We start from the raw sequence: 21,687 nt of genomic DNA on the forward strand, positions 1-21,687 counted from the left end.
AAGGAGATCTGTGAGAGACAATCTATTTGCTTTCACAATTACGCTGGTTTTTTTTTCTTAAGGTATGAATATTGCTTAGGTAGAAACTACTTTTGATTTCATATTTCTCCACTATGAATATTAGAATCAGATTTTATTATTGCTGTCTTATAGTATGTTAAATTTGTTATTTTGCAGCAGCAGTACAGGGCAAGGATATGAAATTACTATAAATCACAAAATAAATAAATAGTGCAACAAAGGAATAGCAAGGTATGTTCATGGACTATTCAGAAATCCAATAGTAGAGGGGGAGAAGCTGTATCTGAATCATTCAGGCTGGGTCTTCAGGCTCCCGTACCTCATTCTTGGTGGTGGTAGTGATTTCTGTATGGTGAGGGTACTTCGTGAAGCATGCTGCCTTCTTGAAATTCCAGATGCATTATCTTTTGCCTTAAATTATTGGAAGAAGACTTGTGGGAGAAACATAACTTCATCAGAGCACAATCTCAGTGACCTTAGAGACAATTTCTTACTTACCTATTGTCAGTCAGCATACTATTTCTGTTGCTGTCATTCTCAAATTAAACATTCTAATCAAAGCTTAAAAATAAAGTTGTTCTATTTAAAGTCGTTTGTTTGGAGGGCATATTTATGAGAATAGGTTGAGTGTACTTGGCCTTTTCTCCTTGGAGCGACGGAGGATGAAAGGTGACCTGATAGAGGTGTATTAGTTGATGAGGGGCATTGATCGTGTGGATAGTCAGAGGCTCTTTCCCAGGGCTGAAATGGCTAACACAAGAGGGCATAGTTTTAAGGTGCTTGGAAATAGATACCGAGCAGTCTATTAAGTTTTTCAGATAGAGAGTGGTGGGTGCGTGGAATGCACAGCTGGCAGTGGTGGTGGAAGTGGATACAATAGGGACTTTTAAGAGCCTCTTAGATAGGTACATGGAGCTTAGAAAAATAGAGGGCTATGCACTAGGGAAAATCTTGGCAGTTTCTAGAGTGGGTTACATGGCACAACATTGTGGGCTGAAGGGCCTGTAATGTGCTGTAGATTTCTATGTTCTATGCTGTATTTCATATTAAAGTTATCTCATCATCCTTTTACATCCTTAGTACTTTTTCTTTGCCTTTCCTCATACTCCAGACTGTATTTCCCAGAAGCTATAATATGACTACTAGAATGCCATTTCAGTGGGAGAAAATCCTAGTAGCTTTGGAGAAGAACATCAAGCAGTTTTGTGGCTAAAAGGCTTGGCTAAGGACTACTTTATCTTACTATAACTGGCAACACTCTGCTTCAAAGCACCAAGACAATCACAAGACATACATAAGGCTATCGTTTATCGATTACAGCTTGGTGTTCGGCACCATCATTCCTTGACTAATAACCAAGCTTCAAAACATGGGCCCCTGTACCTCCCTCTGCAATTGGATCATCACCTTCCGAGACCACAGTTAGTGCAGATAGGTCATAATATCTCCTCCTCACTGACTATCAACACAGGTGCACCTCAAGGGTGTGTGCATAGCTCGCTGCACTACTCTCTGTCGGCATGAGTACATGGCCAAGCACAGCTAAAGCACCATCTATAAATTCAGCCATGTTACCATTGTAGTTGGTTGAATCTCAGCTGGTGATGAGGAGGCTTGCAGGAGTGAGGTAGATTGTTGAGTTGAGTGGTGTCATAGCAAGAACCTCATTCTCATTGTCAGCAAAACCAAGAAACTGCTGCAGACTTCAAGAAGGTGAAGTTGAGAGGACGCACTCCAGTCCTCGGTGAGGGGCCACCAGTGGAAAGGGTGAACAGCTTTAAATTTCTGGCATCAGCATTTCAGTGGATATATCCTGGGCCCAATACATCAGGGGTCCCCAACCTTTTTTGCACTGTGGACCGGCCGACTGGGGGGGGATTTGGGGTTGCCAACGGACAAGAGTAGCAGTCAAAACATTGGGTTTATCCCAAGAAATACTACAATGACCATGAAGCCTTGCGTGGGCACCAGTGCAGATGCGTGTTCGTGCTGATTTTTTTTCTGCAAGTCGTTTTTGGCGATTCTGTTCGGGGGGGGCATTAATCACAACCGCAATATAGTTGATAAGTGGCTAATACACTCAATTTCATTTCTCAAACGTTTAGCTAACGAATTTAATATTAAACACACAGAGCATATTTTTCTCGCATGAATATAGCGATGTCAATTATCAGGGGAGGACAGGGGAGCTTGAATTAAGTGTTGAACGAACTTCCAGTAGAAGTGGTAGAGGCAGGTTCGATATTATCATTTAATGAAAAATTGGATAGGTATATGGACAGGAAAGGAATGGAGGGTTATGGGCTGAGTGCAGGTCGGTGGGACGCGGTAAGAGTAACGTTCGGCACAGACTAGAAGGGCCGAGATCGCCTGTTTCCGTGCTGTAATTGTTATATGGTTATATAAGTCAATAACATCATAACATTTTAAGTAACGTTTGAATATTAAACACACAGCACATATTTTCCCCGTATGAACATATAAAATCATTGCAACACACCAATATCGCTGAATTAGTGGGAGCCCCAGGCTTGTTTTCCTGCAACAAGACAGTCCCATCGAGGGGTGATGGGAGACAGTGGTACTCGAAGGGGCTTCCTTATGTCCAGTCTATTCAGCATTTAGTTTTCGTTGCATTCATTGCAGAAAACTCCGCTTCGCAGAGATATGATGTTGGAAATGGAAGCAACGTTTTCAGTGCTTTCGTGGCTATCTCAGGATAGTCAGCCTTGACTTTGATCCGGAATGCCGGCAGAGATGTTATGTCAAACATACTTTTCAGCCCGCCATCATTTGCAAGCTCGTGGAGTTGATCTCCTTCCCGCGCTGACACGGATGACGCGCGGGTCATGACCTCGCATGCGTAATGGCTCAACAGTGGCCGTGCCAGGGAATGAGGAAAGGTGCAGCTGACTCATATCGCCAAATCATATCGTTTCCTCGTGGCCCGGTAGCACATGCTTTGCGGCCCGCTGGTTGGGGACCGCTGCAATACGTCAATACAATCATGAAGAAAGATGCTACTTGCTCTACTTTATGATTAATTTGAGGAGATTTGGTATTTCAACAAAAACTTTCAAGTTTCTGCAGATATACGGTGGAAGGGATTCAGACTGGTTGCTTTACAGCCTTGTATGGAGCCTCCTCTGCACAGGATTGCAAGAGGATATACAGGGTTGCCCCAGCCAGCTCAGCTATCAGATTTCCGAACAGTCCATGAACCCTGGAACTCTACCTCATTATTCCTTTTTTCCACTGTTTATTTATTCTGTAATTTATTAGATTTTTATGTCTTTTCACTACACAGCTGCCACAAAACAGCAAGGTTCATGTCATATGTCAGGTGATAATAAATCTGATTTTGATTTTGAGCAGTCCTTCATGACTGGCTGCCTGGCAACAGCAAGGTCACTGGCATAGTGATAGGGGTGAGATAATTCATTCTGCTTACCTGAGAGAAGCTGAGACACAGAAACTTAAATTTGACCACTTTTGAAGAGGTACATGAAACACACAATTACAAGCCGTGCCTTTATGTAGATGTCATTAACAAACTTAATAAATGATAGGTGTTGGACTCTTAGAGTAAACCTCGGCTTACTTTAATCATAAGATTAAGCATAAGAGTTACTCTGGTATATTCTGACCACAGAGTGCCTTGCAAGCAAGGAGGTTTCAGTGCTGTTTGTTAAATTATTATTATTCATGTAAATGGGAAGTAAGCACATATTCTCTGGTGTTTTTATTCTCCACCAACCTAAAAGTACTTGCAGTAAGTTCTTATAGAGAACTGGACTGTGTAAAAGTTTCCAGTCTTGCAATGTATTCAACAAATGGAATTAACATTGGCCTGAGCAGGTAGCTGTCAGAGAATGCCCAAGTTGAACATGAACTAACTGAAAGTTGAGTTTAAAAAAATATTTGGGAAGGTTGTTCAGAAACATTTCAGAAGAAAATATGGTGTATGTATTCGAGAAGATTAGAAATGATAAATAAATTCATTTATTTGTTCAGTTTTTTCCAGCACTTGAGAACCTGAGTTTTAGGGAGAGGTTGAACAGGTTAGGTCTTTATTCCCTAGAACGTAGAAGAATAAGGGGAGATTTGATAGAGGTATACAAAATTATATGGGTAGCATTTTGTATATAGATAGGGTATATAAGTATATATACATTTGTATATAGGTGGGGTAAATGCAAGCAGGCTTTTTTCACTGGGGTTGGGTGAGACTAGAACTAGAAGTCATGGGTTAAGAGTGAAAGGTGAAATGTTTAAGGGGGACATGAGGCAGAACTTCACTCAGAGGGTGGTGAGAGTGTAGAATGAGCTCCTAGCAAAAGTGGTGGATGAGGGTACGATTTCAACATTTCAGAGATATTTGGATAAGCACATGGATGGAGGGGTACTGAGGTCTATAGTCTGAGTACAGATCGATGGGACTTGGCAGATTAATTGGTCTGGCATGGACTAGATGGGCCAACTGGCCTGTTTCTGAGCTGTAGTGTTCTATGTCTCTATGGACAGAATTAACAATTATTATACTAAATTAACAAATAAGAGAAAATCTGCAGATGCTGGAAATCCAAGCAACACACACAAAATGCTGGACGAAGTCAGCAGGCCAGGAAGCATCCATGGAAAAAACTACAGTCGATGATTTGGGCCGAGAATCTTCGGCAGAACTCACCGAAAGGTCTCAGCCCGAAACATTGACTGTACCTTTTTTCCCACGGCTGCTGCCTGGCCTGCTGAGTTTCTCCTGCATTGTGTGTGTGTGTTACTAGATTAACAAATGAGGTTTCAGGATTCTCGGAGACCCATGATAGCATAGGTCCAAGTTAACATGGTTTCCTTAAGGGGAAAACTTGTCTGGCAAATTTGTTGGAATTCTTTGAAGAAGTAACTGGATTTAAAGAAGGCCTTTGACAAGGTGCTGTAGATGAGGCTGTTGAACAAGATGGGACCATGTAACATTATAAAGATAATAGCAAGGATAAAAGATTGTCTGACTGGCAAGAGACAATGAATGGGAAGAAAAGGGGCCTTTTCAGATTGATTGCTAGTGATTAGTGGTATTCCCCAGGGGTCGATGTTGGGTCTCCTACTTTTTCCATTATATGTTAATGATCTTCAATTATTGTTAACGTTCATGAATGGCTTTGTGGCCAAATTGGCAGATGATATAAAGACAGATGTATGGGGCAGGGAATGCTGAGGAAGCAGGGAGTCTGCAGAAGGATTGGACAAATTAGGAGATTGGGTGAGGAAGCAGCAGATGGAATGCAGTGCAGGGAAGTGTTGATAGAAAGAATAAAGGTGCAAACTACTTTCGAAATGGAGAGTGAATTTAAAAATCAGAAGTGCAAAGGGACTTGAGAGTCCTAGTGTGTAAGGTTCCCTGAAGGTTAACTTGCAGTTTGAGTTGGTAGTAAGACAGATAAATGCAATGTTAGCATTGATTTTGAGAGGACTAGAATATAGAAGCAAGGATGTAATGCTGATACTTTGTAAGGCATTGGTCAGACCACATTTAGTGTGTGGTGAGCAGTTCTGAGTCCCATATTTAAGAAAGGATGTGCTGGGGTTAGAAATAGTCCAGAGGAGCTGTTCAAAAATCATTCTGGGAATGAAAGGGTTAACGTATGAGGAGTATCTCTGGGTTTGTACTCAATGGAGTGCAGAAGAATGAAGGGGGATCTCATTGAAACCTACCAAATATTGAAGGGCCTGGATAGAGAAGACATGAAGAGGATGTTTCCTATAGTGAGCAAGCCTAGGACTAGAGAGCACTGCCTCAGAATAGAAGGATGTCCCTTTAGAACAGAGATGAGGAGGAATTTCATTAGCTGGAGGGTGATGAATTAGTGGGATTCATTGCCACAGACAGCTATGGAACCAAGTAATTGGGCATATTTAGAGAGGAGGTTCATAGGTTCTTGATTAGTAAGGGTATCAAAGGACATAGGTAGAAGACAGGAGAATGGATTGAAAGGGAAAATAAACCAGCCATGATCAAATTGTGGAAATGGCTGATTGGGCCGAATGGCATTTTCTATTCTTGTTTCTTAAGGTGGATTATGGATTCAGACAGTGATCAACTTGTGGAATAGATTCCCAAAAATGCACCAGAAGCAAAACCTTAGGATTATTTTATAAAGCATTTTGATTCTGAAGTGTCTGTCCGGCGGAATGCCGTAATGGGCATCACCTTTCTTCATCCATTCTCCTCGTAATTAAACTATTAAACTGGAAAACTGTTGTGTATATTGCATAACTATCTCAATGTAGAAGATGTTGAAATATAAAATATAATGAAGTTGCCCTGATTAAACTCCATTATTTCTTCCTGTAGGAATGGTGAAAAGTAATCATTGAATATTGCTGATTGAGTCAAATTGACAGAATGGAACTCGGGCAAAGTAGCTTGGTCAATGGCCATGTTATATGACTTATCTGATTTTGCCCTTCATCTGAAAATAAAATTTAGGATAAATGCATAGATAAACAGAAAATCTATTGGTGTCTATTGCCCCAAATATTGAAAGTTCAAATTAATTTTATTTTTGAGTGCTGTGAATGATTGATTGATTGCTAATATATTAAATTGCACTACAGTCAAATAAAACTTAAAACAGCAAAAAAGCAGATCAGTGCTACGTAATGTACAACGAACCACACCAATCTTAAATGCACACCCGAGGGGATAGCTGATTTATTTATGGATTTAATTTTATATTTTTACTGGCTCCTATCAGACATTTTACTCTTGTACTTAACATAAGTAATGGCTAACTGAGGCTTTTCATCAGGGAAACCATAAACCAAGGAGAAATGATTTAATGTTTTAATTTGGAAGAGTTACAATAACTCAATACTTTTTCTCCTCTGCAGATCTTTAAAAAGCTCTCAATTTTTATTTTGTCCGTAGTGACGGCAAAATAACTGCAATAATTGAATCAAATGTCTGATTAAAAGAAAGCATTATCTTAAGTAACTGTTCATGGTGTATCACACCATGGCATGGGTTTCATTTTTGGCAGACATTACATAATTGGCCATGTTGAGTTGGTTTGTCCTCTAGGTAAATGTGGCAGTGACACTAGACCGAACAAAAACAATCACATTCTGAAATTAATTTCCAGCATCCGCTGATTTCTCTTGTTTGTGAGATGTCTTATCATCAAAGGTGGGCAAAGAAGTATTGGTACTAAAATGAAATGTTGAACTGAACTTGAGATGTGGTATAGTTCACAGCTTCTGAGCTCCAGTGTTTCAGACAATATGATTTTGTTGAGTAGAAGACAGCACATTGTTCTATTTATCATAAATTATTATAAATTACTATGATTGCACATGGCACATTTAGATGGAGACATAACATAAAGATTTTTACTCCTCATGTATGTGAAGGATGTAAGAAATAAAGTCAATTCAATTTAGTTTCTGGCATCATTTATTTAATTTAACTGTTCCTCTTTGCTAAGAGGCGTTTATATCAGCTGAAAGAATTTCCAGGTCTGAAAGTCTAGAAATGCAACATAATTTAAGACTAAAATTAAATTTTATATTATAATATGGAATTGGAAATTATTACCACTGAGCATAAATTTATGGACTGGAGGCAATCAGGGGCATTCTCTATCACTGTATGATGCTTGAAATCCCTTTTCATTCTTGTTATGCATTTGTTCTCAATGTCACAGAAATACACTATAAATTGACTAATTTTGTTGAAGTATTGGATGTTAGTAATAGATGTTTCTCTTACATTCATTTTTGTTTCACCAATGCAATTTCACAGCTGGATGAAAGCCTGCATATAAACTGAAAAATAGCTCAGTATTGTCCTCAGCAGATTCAGAAAAGTACCACTAATGTATAAGTTAAGATAATTTTATGGTAAATACATTGGGTCAAATTAAGAGTTTCTGTGTCATCAGCCCTGCTCAGTGGAAGGCTTGTTATATCTCAATTAAATAAGCTTCAAAGAACCATATTCAAATTAGTAGAACATCATTATATCACAGTCTTCAACAAGACACGTTACCATGCGGATTCATGTCAAGAAAGGGTATTAGAGAAAAGCATATTCACAAATTAAAATATTGTAAGTTGCAGAGTAAAGAAATAAGTACGCCTCTGACAGCTTATTATAATACAGAAACTGAACAATGCAGCACTTTCAATTATGGTGTCACAAACCAAATCCAATCCTTGTGATGAGACAAAGGTTTGTATCCATAATCCCTGACTCCATACCTCATACATTTTGTCATGGTGCATTGCCCATCATATGCTTGACAAAGCTATATAAGAATGGAAGCATTGGTTTGGAAAAAATCATTACATGTTCATGCATTTCATTACATGTCCGTGCATTTAGTAGGCAGTTTCAGAGCTGTATTACTGAATACTCAGTAAAAATGTAAACATTAATTTCCTAAGTAAAGTGTGAATGCTAGCAATCTAAAATTTTAAAAAAAAGAAAATCTCAGCGGATTAGGCGATATATGTGAGAGAAATAGTACTAACTTCAAATATTAATTAGATATTTTAGCAGACCTGGATCCATTATAGATGTAACAGGTTTTATCAAACAGAAAATCAGAAAAAATAGGAAGAAAGAGTCGAACAAAAATATATTTATGTAAAACATGGAGACTACGAAACATTGTATGACCATACAGATATGCGATCAAGATAGCGCTGGCTCTGGCGGTGAAAGGCGACGTTTTGTGGACCAATATACTTCTGATTGCTGCAATCCCTAGCCTGTAATTTCCCTTTAAGAAACCTACTTTTGAACTGTCTAAACAATTAAGTGATTTTACCATCTCCCAAAGGATGCAGTAAACTTGACTCTCAGGAATGCAGGTACAGCAGCTTGAAGCTGAGAAAGGTTGCTGGACAAGAGGGCACCGAGCAGACATCAAGCAGATTAAAGCACCAAGATCCAAGAGCTGAAAGTGAACCAGTGTTCAGCCCCACTGCATCGTGCCAGCTAGATTACCCTACCTGAGCCCATCCCACCTACTTGTGTTTGACCACACTCTCTCTCTTCTCACTACTACTATCGAGCAGGACGTACAAGAATCTTGGGTCCCATACTACCAGGTTCAGGTCAGTTCCTACAACCATCAGGCTCCTGCACCGGTGTGGATGGCTTCACACGCCTCAGCACTGAACTAACTCCATAGCCTGCAGACTTACATCAGGAGTCTGCCTTTCTAATGTATGCTTTTTCATGGATTCTGTTGTATTTCTTCGTTTTCCTGTTGCAGCCTGCAAGAAAATGAATCACAAGGTTATATGTGGTATTCGTACTTTGATAATAAATTACTTAGAATATTGAAAAAAAAGAGGGTGTAGTGGAAAGCATAATGAACGAGTTTATCAATAACCTAAATCATTACCATTATCAGTAGAAACTGGAATCCTGGTTGTGAAAAGAAAGTATTAACCCTGCCATAATACTGCATAGTATGCCACTGAGGGAAAATGTATGGAGCAGAGAAATAGGGGCAGAAAATGTGCTTGAGTGAAGAAGAAGGTACCATCTGTTGAATCTGGAAATTGGTGTTGACTCTGTAAAGTGATTGAATAACCGAATGAAAGGGGTACACCAAGGATCAGGAAACTAGAAATAAACATTGGGACAATAGTGTGGAGAGACATGTCAAGAAGAGCTTCTGCAAGGTAGAGGTTGCTTCATCAAACACTCGCATCATTTCTCTTGCCACCATTTTAAAGGTAATATTGAGGTTAGATCTAGGATAATGGAGTCCTGTGAAATTTATGAGGTGGATAACCAATAGAATAAATTAGACTGCTAATGTGATGTTAAGTTTCTTAACTTCACTCACCTCAAATCTGAATTCATTCCATAACCAATGGACTACGTTTCAAGGACTCTACAACTCATGTTCTCAGTATTATTTATTTATTTATTTACTTACTTTTTTCTTTATTTACATAGTTTGTCTTTTTTTGTACATTGGTTGTTCATCAGTCTCTGTGTAGTTTTTCATTGTTTCTATAGTATTTCCCTGTTCTACTGTAATTTTTTTTATTTATTCATTTATGGGATGTGGGCGTCACCAGCTAAACCAGCATTTATTGCCCATCCCTAGTTGCCCTTGAGAAGGTGGTGATGAGCTGCCTTCTTGAACCGCTGCAGTCCCTGAGGTGTAGTCAGGATGGTGAGTGACGGAGGGGGAATTCCAAGTGGTGGTGTTCCCAGGTATCTGCCGTTCTTATCCTTCTAGATGGTAGTGGTTGTGGGTCTGGAAGGTGCTGCCTTGGGAACTTTGGTGTGTTGTTGCAGTGCATCTTGTAGACAGTACACACTGCTGCAACTGTTTGTCAACGGTGGAGGGTTTGGATGCTTGTGGAAGGAGTACCAGTCAAGTGGGCTGCCTTGTACTGGATGGTGTCAAGCTGCTTGAGTGTTGATGGAGCTGAACTCATTCAGGGAAGTGGCGAGTATGCCATTACACTGCTGACCTGAGCCTTGTGGTGAGAAAATGAATCTGAAGCTAGTATATGTTGATATATATGTATTTTGACAATAAATTTACTTCAAATTTGAATTTTTGAAAAACTAGAGCAGGGGAAGCTAAAGGAAGGGTTTCAGATGGACTGAGAATTTTGAAGCTGGAACAATAAACCTGTTGGGGCAGGATAAGGTTCCTGGTCAGAAAAGTGTGTGCAAAATCCAAGGAAATTGACAATGTATTCACAAATTCTATATTCATTGAATTGTAGGCATTAAATGGAGGATTAACTGAAACATTTTGTGTTAGTCTGAAAAGTACTTTGTGACAGTCTTCACTGTGGAAGACAAAAGCAGCATTGCAGAAGTTTGAGAGTGCCAAAGTGAGTGTAGTTGCTATTACTAGGAAGAAGGTGCTTGGGAAGCTGAAAGTTACCTGGACCAGATGGATTACACCCCAGGGTTCTGAAAGAGGTGACTGTAGAGATTTGGAGGCATTAGTATTGATCTTTCAAGAAGCACTAGATTCTGGATTGGTTTTGGAGGACTGGGAGATCACAAATGTCATTCCACTCTTTAAGAAGAAAGGGAGGGGAAAAAACAGGGAATTATAGGCTAGTTAACTTGACTTCAGTGGTTGGCAAAATGTTAGACTCCTTTATTAAGGATGAGGTTTCAGGGTATTTGGAGGCACATGTTCAAATAGGTGGAAGTCAGCATGGAGACTTCCATGGAGACTCAAGGAGAAATTTTGCCTGACACATGTTGGAATTCTTTGAGGAAATAACAAGCAGACAAAGGAGAGTCAGTGGGTGTTGTTTACTTGGATTTAAAACAAGAGCAGAAAGCAAAGAGTGGGAATGAAAGGGCCTTTTAAGGTTTGCTGCCTATGACTAGTGGTGTTCTACAAGGGTTGTTGTTTGGTCCGCTAATTTTCACATTCCATGTTAATGATCTGGATGACAGGATTGATAGCTTTGTGGCCAAGTTTGCTGATGACACTAAAATAGGTTGAGGGGCAAGTAGTGGTGAGGAAGCAGATTAGGAGAATGGGCAAAGAAGTGCAAAGTGGGATTCAGTGTAGGGAAATGTATGGTCATGTGCATTACTAGAAGGACTAATGGTGTAGACTACTTTCTAAACAGGGAGTAAGTTCAGAAATCATAGGTTCAAAGGGACTTGGGAGTCCAAGTACAAGATTCCCTAAAGGTTAGTTTGCAGGTTGAGTCAGTAGTAAGGGAGAGAAATGCAAAGTAAGCATTCAATTCCAGAGGGCTTGGGGGAAAAAAAGGCAAGGATATAATGCTAAGGCTTTATAAGGCATTGGTCAGACTGCTTTTAGAGTATTATGAGCAGTTTTGGGCTCCATATCTAAGAAAGGATGTGCTGGTATTGGGGAGAGGCTAGAAGAGATTTATGAGAATAATCCTGGGAATGAAAGGGTTAATATATGAGGAGTATTTGATGGCTCTGGGCTTGTACTCACTGAAGGTTAGAAGAATGAGGAGGGATCTCATTGAAACCTACCAAATATTGGAAGCAAACAACAGGAATTCTGCAGATGCTGGAAATTCAAGCAACACACATCAAAGTTGCTGGTGAACGCAGCAGGCCAAGCAGCATCTGTAGGAAGAGGTGCAGTCGACGTTTCAGACCGAGACCCTTCGTCAGGGCTAACTGAAGGAAGAGTGAGTAAGGGATTTGAGAGGGGGAGGGGGAGATCCAAAATGATAGGAGAAGACAGGAGGGGGAGGGATAGAGCCAAGAGCTGGACAGGTGATAGGCAAAAAGGGATACGAGAGGATCATGGGACAGGAGGTCCGGGAAGAAAGACAAGGGGGGGGGGGACCCAGAGGATGGGCAAGAGGTATATTCAGAGGGACAGAGGGAGAAAAAGGAGAGTGAGAGAAAGAATGTGTGCATAAAAATGAGTAACGGATGGGGTATGAGGGGGAGGTGGGGCCTTAGCGGAAGTTAGAGAAGTCGATGTTCATGCCATCAGGTTGGAGGCTACCCAGACGGAATATAAGGTGTTGTTCCTCCAACCTGAGTGTGGCTTCATCTTTACAGTAGAGGAGGCCGTGGATGGACATGTCAGAATGGGATGTGGAAATATTGGAAGGCCTGGATAGAGTGAACGTGGAGAGGATGTTTCCAATAGTTGGAGAGTTTAGGATCAGAGAGCACTGGCTCAAAATAGAAAGAAGTCCCTTTAGAACAAAGATGAGAAGGAATTTTTTTTTTAGCCAGATGGTAATTAAACTGTGAATTCATTGTCACAGACGGCTGAGAAGGGCAAATCATCAGGTATATTTAAAGAGGAGGTTGATAGATTCTTGACTGATAAGGGTGTCAACAGTTAACAGGAGAAGGCAAGAGAATGGGGTTGAGAAGGAAAATAAATCAGCCATGATACAATTGCGGAGCAGACCCAATGGCCTAATTCTGCTCCTATGCATTATGGTCCTATGATCTTATAAAAAGCTGAAACCCATGCTAGAGTTTGATTGCATGATAGAAATATGGCAATCAATGAAAATGCATTGAGGGATGGATTGGAGTAAGGTGAAGATGAAGAGTAATTGTGTGGGGCATTTTTATCCAGAGGTTGTTGAGGCTTTTATCCCTTGATGCCTAAGGGAAGGGAAAGCAAATTTTTATTAGGGTATAGATGAAGTGAAAGATGCAAAGAAACAAATGTTTGAAAAGAGACTAAAAGTATTCCTACCAAAAGAACATTTCAAATGAAAATGGAGTGAATGAAACATTAATATAGAAGCAAAAAGCATTCTATATTTAAAATCTGAAATAGAATCTTTATTGATCTTTTCTTTCTTATCTTATGTAATTCAGAGAAAGATGTAACTTCAGAAAAAAGCTGAAATTTAAAGCTTGTTGCTTTGAGTATTCCTTGATTTGTGCTGTACCCCTTTGTTATTTCCTCTTCAGTATGTTTCTGCAGGTAGCTAAGTTGAAAGTCATGCCCAAATACTATATTGGTCTTTAAATTGTGTTGTGAGTTGAAGAAAGTTACTTGGGAGATAGATGTGTCTCACAAAAAAATTCTTTTCTTCCAGGTACTATCACTACTTGTACAGCTATTACTTGCCAGCCAGTCTTCACAACATGATAGACCAGATGACTAACTGTGAAGATATCCTAATGAACTTTCTGGTTTCAGCCATCACCAAACTTCCTCCAATTAAAGTCACACAGAAAAAACAGTATAAGGAAACAATGATGCAGCAGGTATGCATAAAATGGTGATCAAATGTCTCACCATTTATTCAACTTCTATTTAATTAAAAATGAAAACATTGATATACCACTACAAAATTAAATAAGGTTTAAATTAATTTTCATGACACTGAATTCCAGAACCTTATGAGTGATATGGATAACATAACACAGATAGCTGTCCATCATATATCAAAACTCAGTGAGTTGTGTAATTTTATAGTCTTAAAAAGGATGCTCCTGAAGCTGAATTTGTGATGATTTAAACTATAATTACATTGTATATATTAGGTGAAAATTTACCAAAATGCAGTTTTTTTGCAAAGGTGAATTTGCAAAATGGAAAATAAATAGATTGATTACAAAAATTATCTTTTGCCATCTGCTGCAGTATGTCCCAGTAATTTGTGTGACTTATTTTCCAGCATGTGCATTGCAAATCAACATTTCAATGCAAAACTTATTTGATTTGGAATCTGATGATATTAGAAAAACTGCTGTGTTGGATTTTATACCATCATAAAATTATTGAAATGGGCATAAATTTTAGACCATAAGACATAGCAGAATTAGGCCATTCAGCCATCGAGTCTGCTCTATCATGGCTAATTTATTATCCCTCTCAACCCATTCTCTTGCTATCTCCCTGTAACCTTTGACACTCTAATTAATCAAGAACCTATCAACCTTCACCTTAAATATACCCAAAGACTTGGCCTGCACAGCTGTCTGTGGCAATGAATTCTACAGTTTCACCAGAGAAACTTCTCCTCATCTCTGTTCTAAATGAGCGTCCCTCAATTCTGAGGCTGAACTCCTTAGTCTTCAGCTCCCCCCACTACAGGGAACATCCTCTCCACATCCACTCTGTCTTGGCCTTTAAATATTCAATATGTCTCAATGACATTCCCCTTCAATTTTTCAGAATTCCAGTGAGAACAGGCCCAGAGCCTTCAAATGCTCCTCATATGTTAACCCTTTTACTCCTGGAATCATTCTCATATAGTTATTAGGCAACCATTCATGACATGAGAGGAATTGATGATCTTCCAGATTTTTGAGATTTCTATCTTGCCGCTGCCCCTTTCACAAGCCTATTTATTCATGCTAGGCCTAGAGTAAGTCTTTCCTCCATACTCCAGGCAAATGATTTCCTCCACATATAAATATTAATATTCTACTATTTACAGTTAGATGGATGCTACTCTCTTTAGAGTTAGAGCTAGATTGGTGGCCGCCTATTTAAATTCTACTTCCCATTGCCATTCTGACATGTCAGTCCATGGCCTCCTCTATGCTGTAATGAGGCCACACCCAGGTTGGAGGAACAACACTTTATATTCTGTCATGGTAGCCTCCAACCTGATGGCATAAACATCCATTTCTCAAACTTCCTATAATGCCCCCCACCTCTCCTTCACCGTTCCCCATTCCTGTTTCACTCTCTCACCTTATCTCCTTACCAAGCCCATCACCTCCCTCTGGTGCTCCTTTCCCTTCCCTTTCTTCCATGGCCTTCTGTCCTCTCCTAGGAAATTCCCCCTTCTGCGACCCTTTATCTCTTTTGCCAATCAACTTCCCAGCTCTTTACTTCACCCTTCCCCCCTCTCCCGGTTTCACCTATCACCTACTACCTTCTGTTTCTTCCTTCCCTCCCTCCACCTTCTTACTCTGACTTCTCATCTTTTTTCTCCAGTCCTGATGAAGGTTATCAATTGTTTACTCTTTTCTATAGATGTTGGCTGCCCTGCTGAGTTCCTCCAGCATTTTGTGTGTGGTGCTTGGATTTCCAGCATCTGCAGATTTTCTGTTGTTTGTGATTGGACTCCCACAGATGTCCCACGGGTTCACAGATATACTTCGCTCTCTCATCCATCCACACTGCATTTCTCCTCTTCTCTCATTTGGTTCCTGTACCAACCCAGTTACAATGGTCCTCTTCTTCTGTTATCTCTTGTGGCATGTTAGTGCAGCACCAGCAACCCAGGTTCAATCCAGACCTCTAATGCTCTCTGTGTGCCATTTGTATGTTTTCCCTGTGACTGCATTGCTTTCCTTTGGGTGCTCCATATCCCAGAGACATGCAGGTTGATATGATGTTGTAAGTTCCCCTGAATCTGGGGCAAGTCGTGGAAATGTCAGGAGTATAACAGTGTAAAATTAATTGTAAGATGAGTGCTTGGTGTTAGATGTGGATTTGGTAGACTGCAGAGCTTGTTCCCATGCTGTATGACTCGTGTTGCAGCTTGCGCTGTTCCAGAATCATCCTGTTGTATGGGATTTCCACTGAGAAAATATTTGCAGATCAGGAGAAAGGCCAAGGAAATCCCATCATGGAATTTTTCTGTGGAAGCCACAAAAAATCCAGTGCAGCCACAGTGAAGAAGGAATGCTGTCAATGGACAGGACAGTAAATGAGTTCAAGTGTAATATTGACCTTTACCTTACTCATGAGAAAAATCATCTTAATTTACTGGCGCCTGTGGCATACGTGAGTTATGCTTTCATTCAGGCTAATGGAGAAAAATCAATATTGAATTATCCAACATTTATTATCTTCAATTTCATTCCTGCAAAATTTGATTTTCATTAGTACTGGTTAATAATATTTTTTTAATTAAACTCCATTCTATCTGTTAAAAATAGATTTGGCATCCATCTAAAATGTGGTAGATTGTGTTAATTTGGATAATTAAATCACATAACAGGATGAGTGGGAGAAGGGTTGCTGGGTGACTTAAAGAGATTGTAGATTGTGTTGGTATATTCTTGACTGCTATAAGCACAACAATTACCAATGTTTGAGAAATGTCAAGCACTTTCAGGAATTCGAGGTAAGTTTTTCTTCATTCACAGTGAATTTTGTTCTCATCATAAATCACTAGATCTTTGTGTTGTTGAACAATAGAGCAGCTTCTACAGGATGTTGATCATGAGGGATTATACTATAATAATGCCGTTGAATACCAATAAAGGATTGTTCTGCTGTTCTCCGAACATTGCCTGACAGTACTACTTGTCTGAGCTTGGTCCTGAACTGTAACCATCTGTTCCTGGTGTTGCATTTAGAGCTGAGTGTTGAGTCATTGTCAGCAAACAGCCATGCTTCTGAACTGGTGGTGGAGAAAGGTCATTGATAAAGCATCTGGAGATATTTCTGATGTGCCAGTACTGAGCTTAATTGGTCTTTGAAATTTTCTGTTTCACAGAAGTTGGGCTTTCACCTACTCTGCAGTTATGATCTTACAAAACAGATGCAGGACAAAGCTTCCTCTGTCCCATCTATATAAAGTACTTCAATGCACACCTGGGAACAGCATTCCCTCCACAGTATTGGTGATATCTTTCATTGTTGCCCAGACCAACCATCCTTCACCCAGTATGAGCTTAGTTCAGGGATAGTTTTATGATGTTAGACATGCTGAGAGATGGATTCAGACTACTCGAGCTTATTTCACAGAAGCGCCAAAACCCTGCTGGAGCTTGATTAGCTTGTACACTTTGACTATATATTTCAGTACTTTGTTTGCTTTGGGGCCACTTTGCAGGCAGATGAACAAATTGGGCATTGAAATTATTATGGCTGTCCCCTGTGTTTCTTCCGACCAATAGTGATAATGAACAGTAAAATTATAAGGTAATGTAAGCAGTGTGACATTGAAAAGTAAGAAATTTCTGCTTCTCCTGTTTGCTTGCAGTTACATTCAGAATGCCATCACTGAGGCACTCACACTATAATGAGGTGTGAACAGCTGGATGAACCTCCCATGCTGACCTGATTCTGCTTAAAATTAGTTAAATGTTTTAAATGGTTAAGAGCTTATTCAAAGGTCCTAAACAATTGGCATTTTAATTTGTCATTATGTATTTTTGTAACTCACAAGATTTATCACAAGACAAAGGAGCAGAAGTAGGCCAGTCAGCCCATCAAGTCTGCTCCGCAGCTCTCCCATGAGCTAAACTATTCACCCATCTGGTTCCAATTTCTGGCTTTTTCCCCATATCTCTTGATACCCTGACTAATTAGATACCTGTCAATCTCCTCCTTAAAACAACCTCAAATGATCGGGCCTCCACAGCTGTTTGTGGCAATGAATTCCACAAATCCATGACCCTCTGGCTAAAAAAATTTCTCCTCATCCCTGTTTTAACCGGGTACCCTCTAATTCTAAGACTATGGCCTCTTGTTCTGGACTCACCCACCAAGGGAAACAACCTTTCCACATCTACTCTATCCGACCCTTTCAACATTCGAAATGTTTCTATGAGATCCCCTCTCATTCTTCTATACTCTAATGAACACAATCCAAGAGCTGACAAACGCTCCTCATATGTTAGCCCCTGCATTCCGGAAATCATCCTCGTAAGTCTTCTCTGAACTCTCTCCAACATCAGTACATCCTTTCTAAGATAGGGGGCCAAAAACTGCACATAGTATTCTAACAACACACATAAAAGTTGCTGGTGAATGCAGCAGGCCAGGCAGCATCTGTAGGAAGAGGTGCAGTCGACGTTTCAGGCCGAGACCCTTCGTCAGGACTAACTGAAGGAAGAGTGAGTAAGGGATTTGAAAGTTGGAGGGGGAGGGGGAGATCCAAAATGATAGGAGAATTCAGGAGGGGGAGGGATGGAGCCAAGAGCTGGACAGATGATAGGCAAAAGGGATACAAGAGGATCATGGGACAGGAGGTCCGGGAAGAAAGACAAGGAGGTGGGGGGGGGGGAACCCAGAGGATGGGCAAGGGGTATATTCAGAGGGACAGAGGGAGAAAAAGGAGAGTGAGAGAAAAAATGTGTATAAAAATAAGTAACAGATGGGGTACGAGGGGGAGGTGGGGCATTAGCGGAAGTTAGAGAAGTCGATGCTCATGCCATCAGGTTGGAGGCTACCCAGACGGAATATAAGGTGTTGTTCCTCCAACCTGAGTGTGGCTTCATCTTTACAGTAGAGGAGGCTGTGGATAGACATGTCAGAATGGGAATGGGATGTGGAATTAAAATATGTGGCCACTGGGAGATCCTGCTTTCTCTGGCAGACAGAGCGTAGATGTTCAGCAAAGCGGTCTCCCAGTCTGCGTCGGGTCTCGCCAATATATAAAAGGCCACATCGGGAGCATCTGGACTATTCCTCTTCTCACCCTGTCTCTTGCAAAAACGCCATCCCCTTCTCACAATTCCTCCGTCTCCGCCGCATCTGCTCTCAGGATGAGGCTTTTCATTCTAGGACGAGGGAGATGTCTTCCTTTTTTAAAGAAGGGGGCTTCCCTTCCTCCACTATCAACTCTGCTCTTAAACGCATCTCCCCCATTTCACGTACATCTGCTCTCACTCCATCCTCCCGCCACCCCACTAGGAATAGGGTTCCCCTGGTCCTCACCTACCACCCCACCAGCCTCCGGGTCCAACATATTATTCTCCGTAACTTCCGCCACCTCCAACGGGATCCCACCACTAAGCACATCTTTCCCTCCCCCGCTCTCTCTGCATTCCGCAGGGATCGCTCCCTACGCGACTCCCTTGTCCATTCGTCCCCCCCATCCCTCCCCACTGATCTCCCTCCTGGCACTTATCCGTGTAAGCAGAACAAGTGCTACATATGCCCTTACACTTCCTCCCTTACCACCATTCAGGGCCCCAAACAGTCCTTCCAGGTGAGGCGGCACTTCACCTGTGAGTCGGCTGGGGTGATACTGCGTCTGGTGCTCCCGATGCGGCCTTTTATATATTGGCGAGACCCAACGCAGACTGGGAGACTGCTTTACTGAACATCTACGCTCTGTCCGCCAGAGAAAGCAAGATCTCCCAGTGGCCACACATTTTAATTCCACATCCCATTCCCATTCTGACATGTCTATCCACGGCCTCCTCTACTGTAAAGATGAAACCACACTCAGGTTGGAGGAACAATACCCTATATTCCGTCTGGGTAGCCTCCAACCTGATGGCATGAACATCGATTTCTCTAACTTCCGCTAATGCCCCACCTCCCCCTCGTACCCCATCTGTTACTTATTTTTATACACACACTCTTTCTCTCACTCTCCTTTCTCTCCCTCTGTCCCTCTGAATATACCCCTTGCCCATCCTCTGGGTCCCCCCCCCACCTCGTTGTCTTTTCTTCCCGGACCTCCTGTCCCATGATCCTCTCGTATCCCCTTTTGCCTATCACCTGTCCAGCTCTTGGCTCCATCCCTCCCCCTCCTGTCTTCTCCTATCATTTTGGATCTCCCCCTCCCCCTCCAACTTTCAAATCCCTTACTCACTCTTCCTTCAGTTAGTCCTGACAAAGGGTCTTGGCCTGAAACGTCAACTGCACCTCTTCCTCGAGATGCTGCCTGGCCTGCTGCGTTCACCAGCAACTTTGATGTGTGTTGCTTGAATTTCCAGCATCTGCAGAATTCCTGTTGTTTGCATAGTATTCTAAATGAGGTCTCACTAATGCCCCATAGAGCCTCATCAACACCTCCTTAATCTTATACACTATTCCTCTTGAAATGAATGCCAACATAGCATTCGCTTTCCTTACCGCCGAAACAACTTGGTGGTTAACCTTTAGGGTATCCTGCACGAGGACCCCCAAGTCCATTTGCACTTCCGATTTTTGAATTTTCTCCCCATCTAAATAATAATCTGCCCAATTATTTCTTCTTCCGAAACGTACAACCATACATTTGTCAACGTTGTATCTCATCTGCCATTTCTTTGCCCACTCTCCTAAAATGACTAAGTTTCTCTGCAACCTTTCCGTTTCTTCAACATTTCCTGCTCCTCCACCTATCTTGGTGTCATCCGCAAATTTAGCCACAAAACCATTTAATCCATAATCCAAATCATCAATATACATCGTAAAAAGAAGCGGCCCCAACACCAACCCCTGCGGAACACCACTAGTAACTGGCAAACAATCAGAATAGGATCCCTTTATTCCCACCCTTTGCTTTCTGCCTATCAGCCAGTGCTCCACCCATTTCAATATCTTTCCTATAATTCCATGGGCTCTCATCTTATTAAGCAGCCTCATATGTGGCGCCTTATCGAAGGCCTTTTGAAAATCCAAATACACAACATCCACAGCCTCCCCTTGTCAATCTTATTCGAGATTACCTCAAAAAATTCCAATAGGTTGGTGAGGCAGGTTCTTCCCTTCATTAAACCATGCTGGCTTCGGCCTATCTTGTCATGCACCTCGAGGTATTTCATAATCTCGTCCTTGAGGATTGACTCCAATATCTTTCCAACTACCGATGTCAGACTAATAGGTCTGTAATTTTCTTTTTGCTGCCTCCTTCCTTTCTTAAATAGCAGAACTATATTTTCGACCTTCCAGTCCTCCGGAACCATGCCAGAGTCTATTGATTCCTGGAAGATCATTTCCAATGCTTCCACAATCTCCAAAGCCACCTCCTTCAGAACCCCTGGGTGCACCTCATCCGGACCGGGAGACTTATCTATTCTTAGTTCACTTAGCTTCCCAAGCACTTTCTCTCTAGTAATCTCGACTGTACCTAATTCTATTCTGTGATACCTCTGGCTATGAAGACTTCCACTGTGAAGACTGATGCAAAATACTCATTCAGTTCCTCCGCCATCTCTTTGTTATTCATTATAATTTCTCCAGCATCAGTTTCAATCGGTCCCGTATCTACCCTTGTCACTCTTTTACTCTTCATATATTTAAAAAAACTCTCAGTATCCTTTTTTATGTTAATCGCCAACTTCCTTTCATAATTCATCTTTTCTTTCCTAATGACTTTCTGAGTTTCCTTCTGTAAGTTTTTAAAAGTCTTCCAGTCCTCATTTTTCCCACTAATTTTTGCTTCCTTGTATGCCATTTCTTTTGCTTTTATTTTTGCCTTAACCTCTCTTGTTAGCCACATTTGTGCCATTTTTCCATTCGTGATTTTCTTTTTTCTTGGAATATATTTTTCCTGCATTTT

General features: G+C 41.0%; 1 protein-coding gene across 3 annotated transcripts in view; it reads left to right on the top strand.

The window, feature by feature from the left end:
* Positions 1-21,687, top strand: part of LOC140194040 (exostosin-1-like) — a 517,224-nt gene that overhangs the window by 451,018 nt on the left and 44,519 nt on the right. For all 3 annotated transcript variants that reach the window (XM_072251404.1, XM_072251403.1, XM_072251405.1), the window contains one exon: positions 13,591-13,762. In XM_072251404.1, the coding sequence (XP_072107505.1) occupies positions 13,591-13,762 (172 nt within the window). The remainder of the gene's footprint in view (positions 1-13,590; positions 13,763-21,687) is intronic.

The sequence above is a fragment of the Mobula birostris genome, chromosome 2, assembly GCF_030028105.1.
Source record: "Mobula birostris isolate sMobBir1 chromosome 2, sMobBir1.hap1, whole genome shotgun sequence".
Taxonomy (NCBI): domain Eukaryota; kingdom Metazoa; phylum Chordata; class Chondrichthyes; order Myliobatiformes; family Myliobatidae; genus Mobula; species Mobula birostris.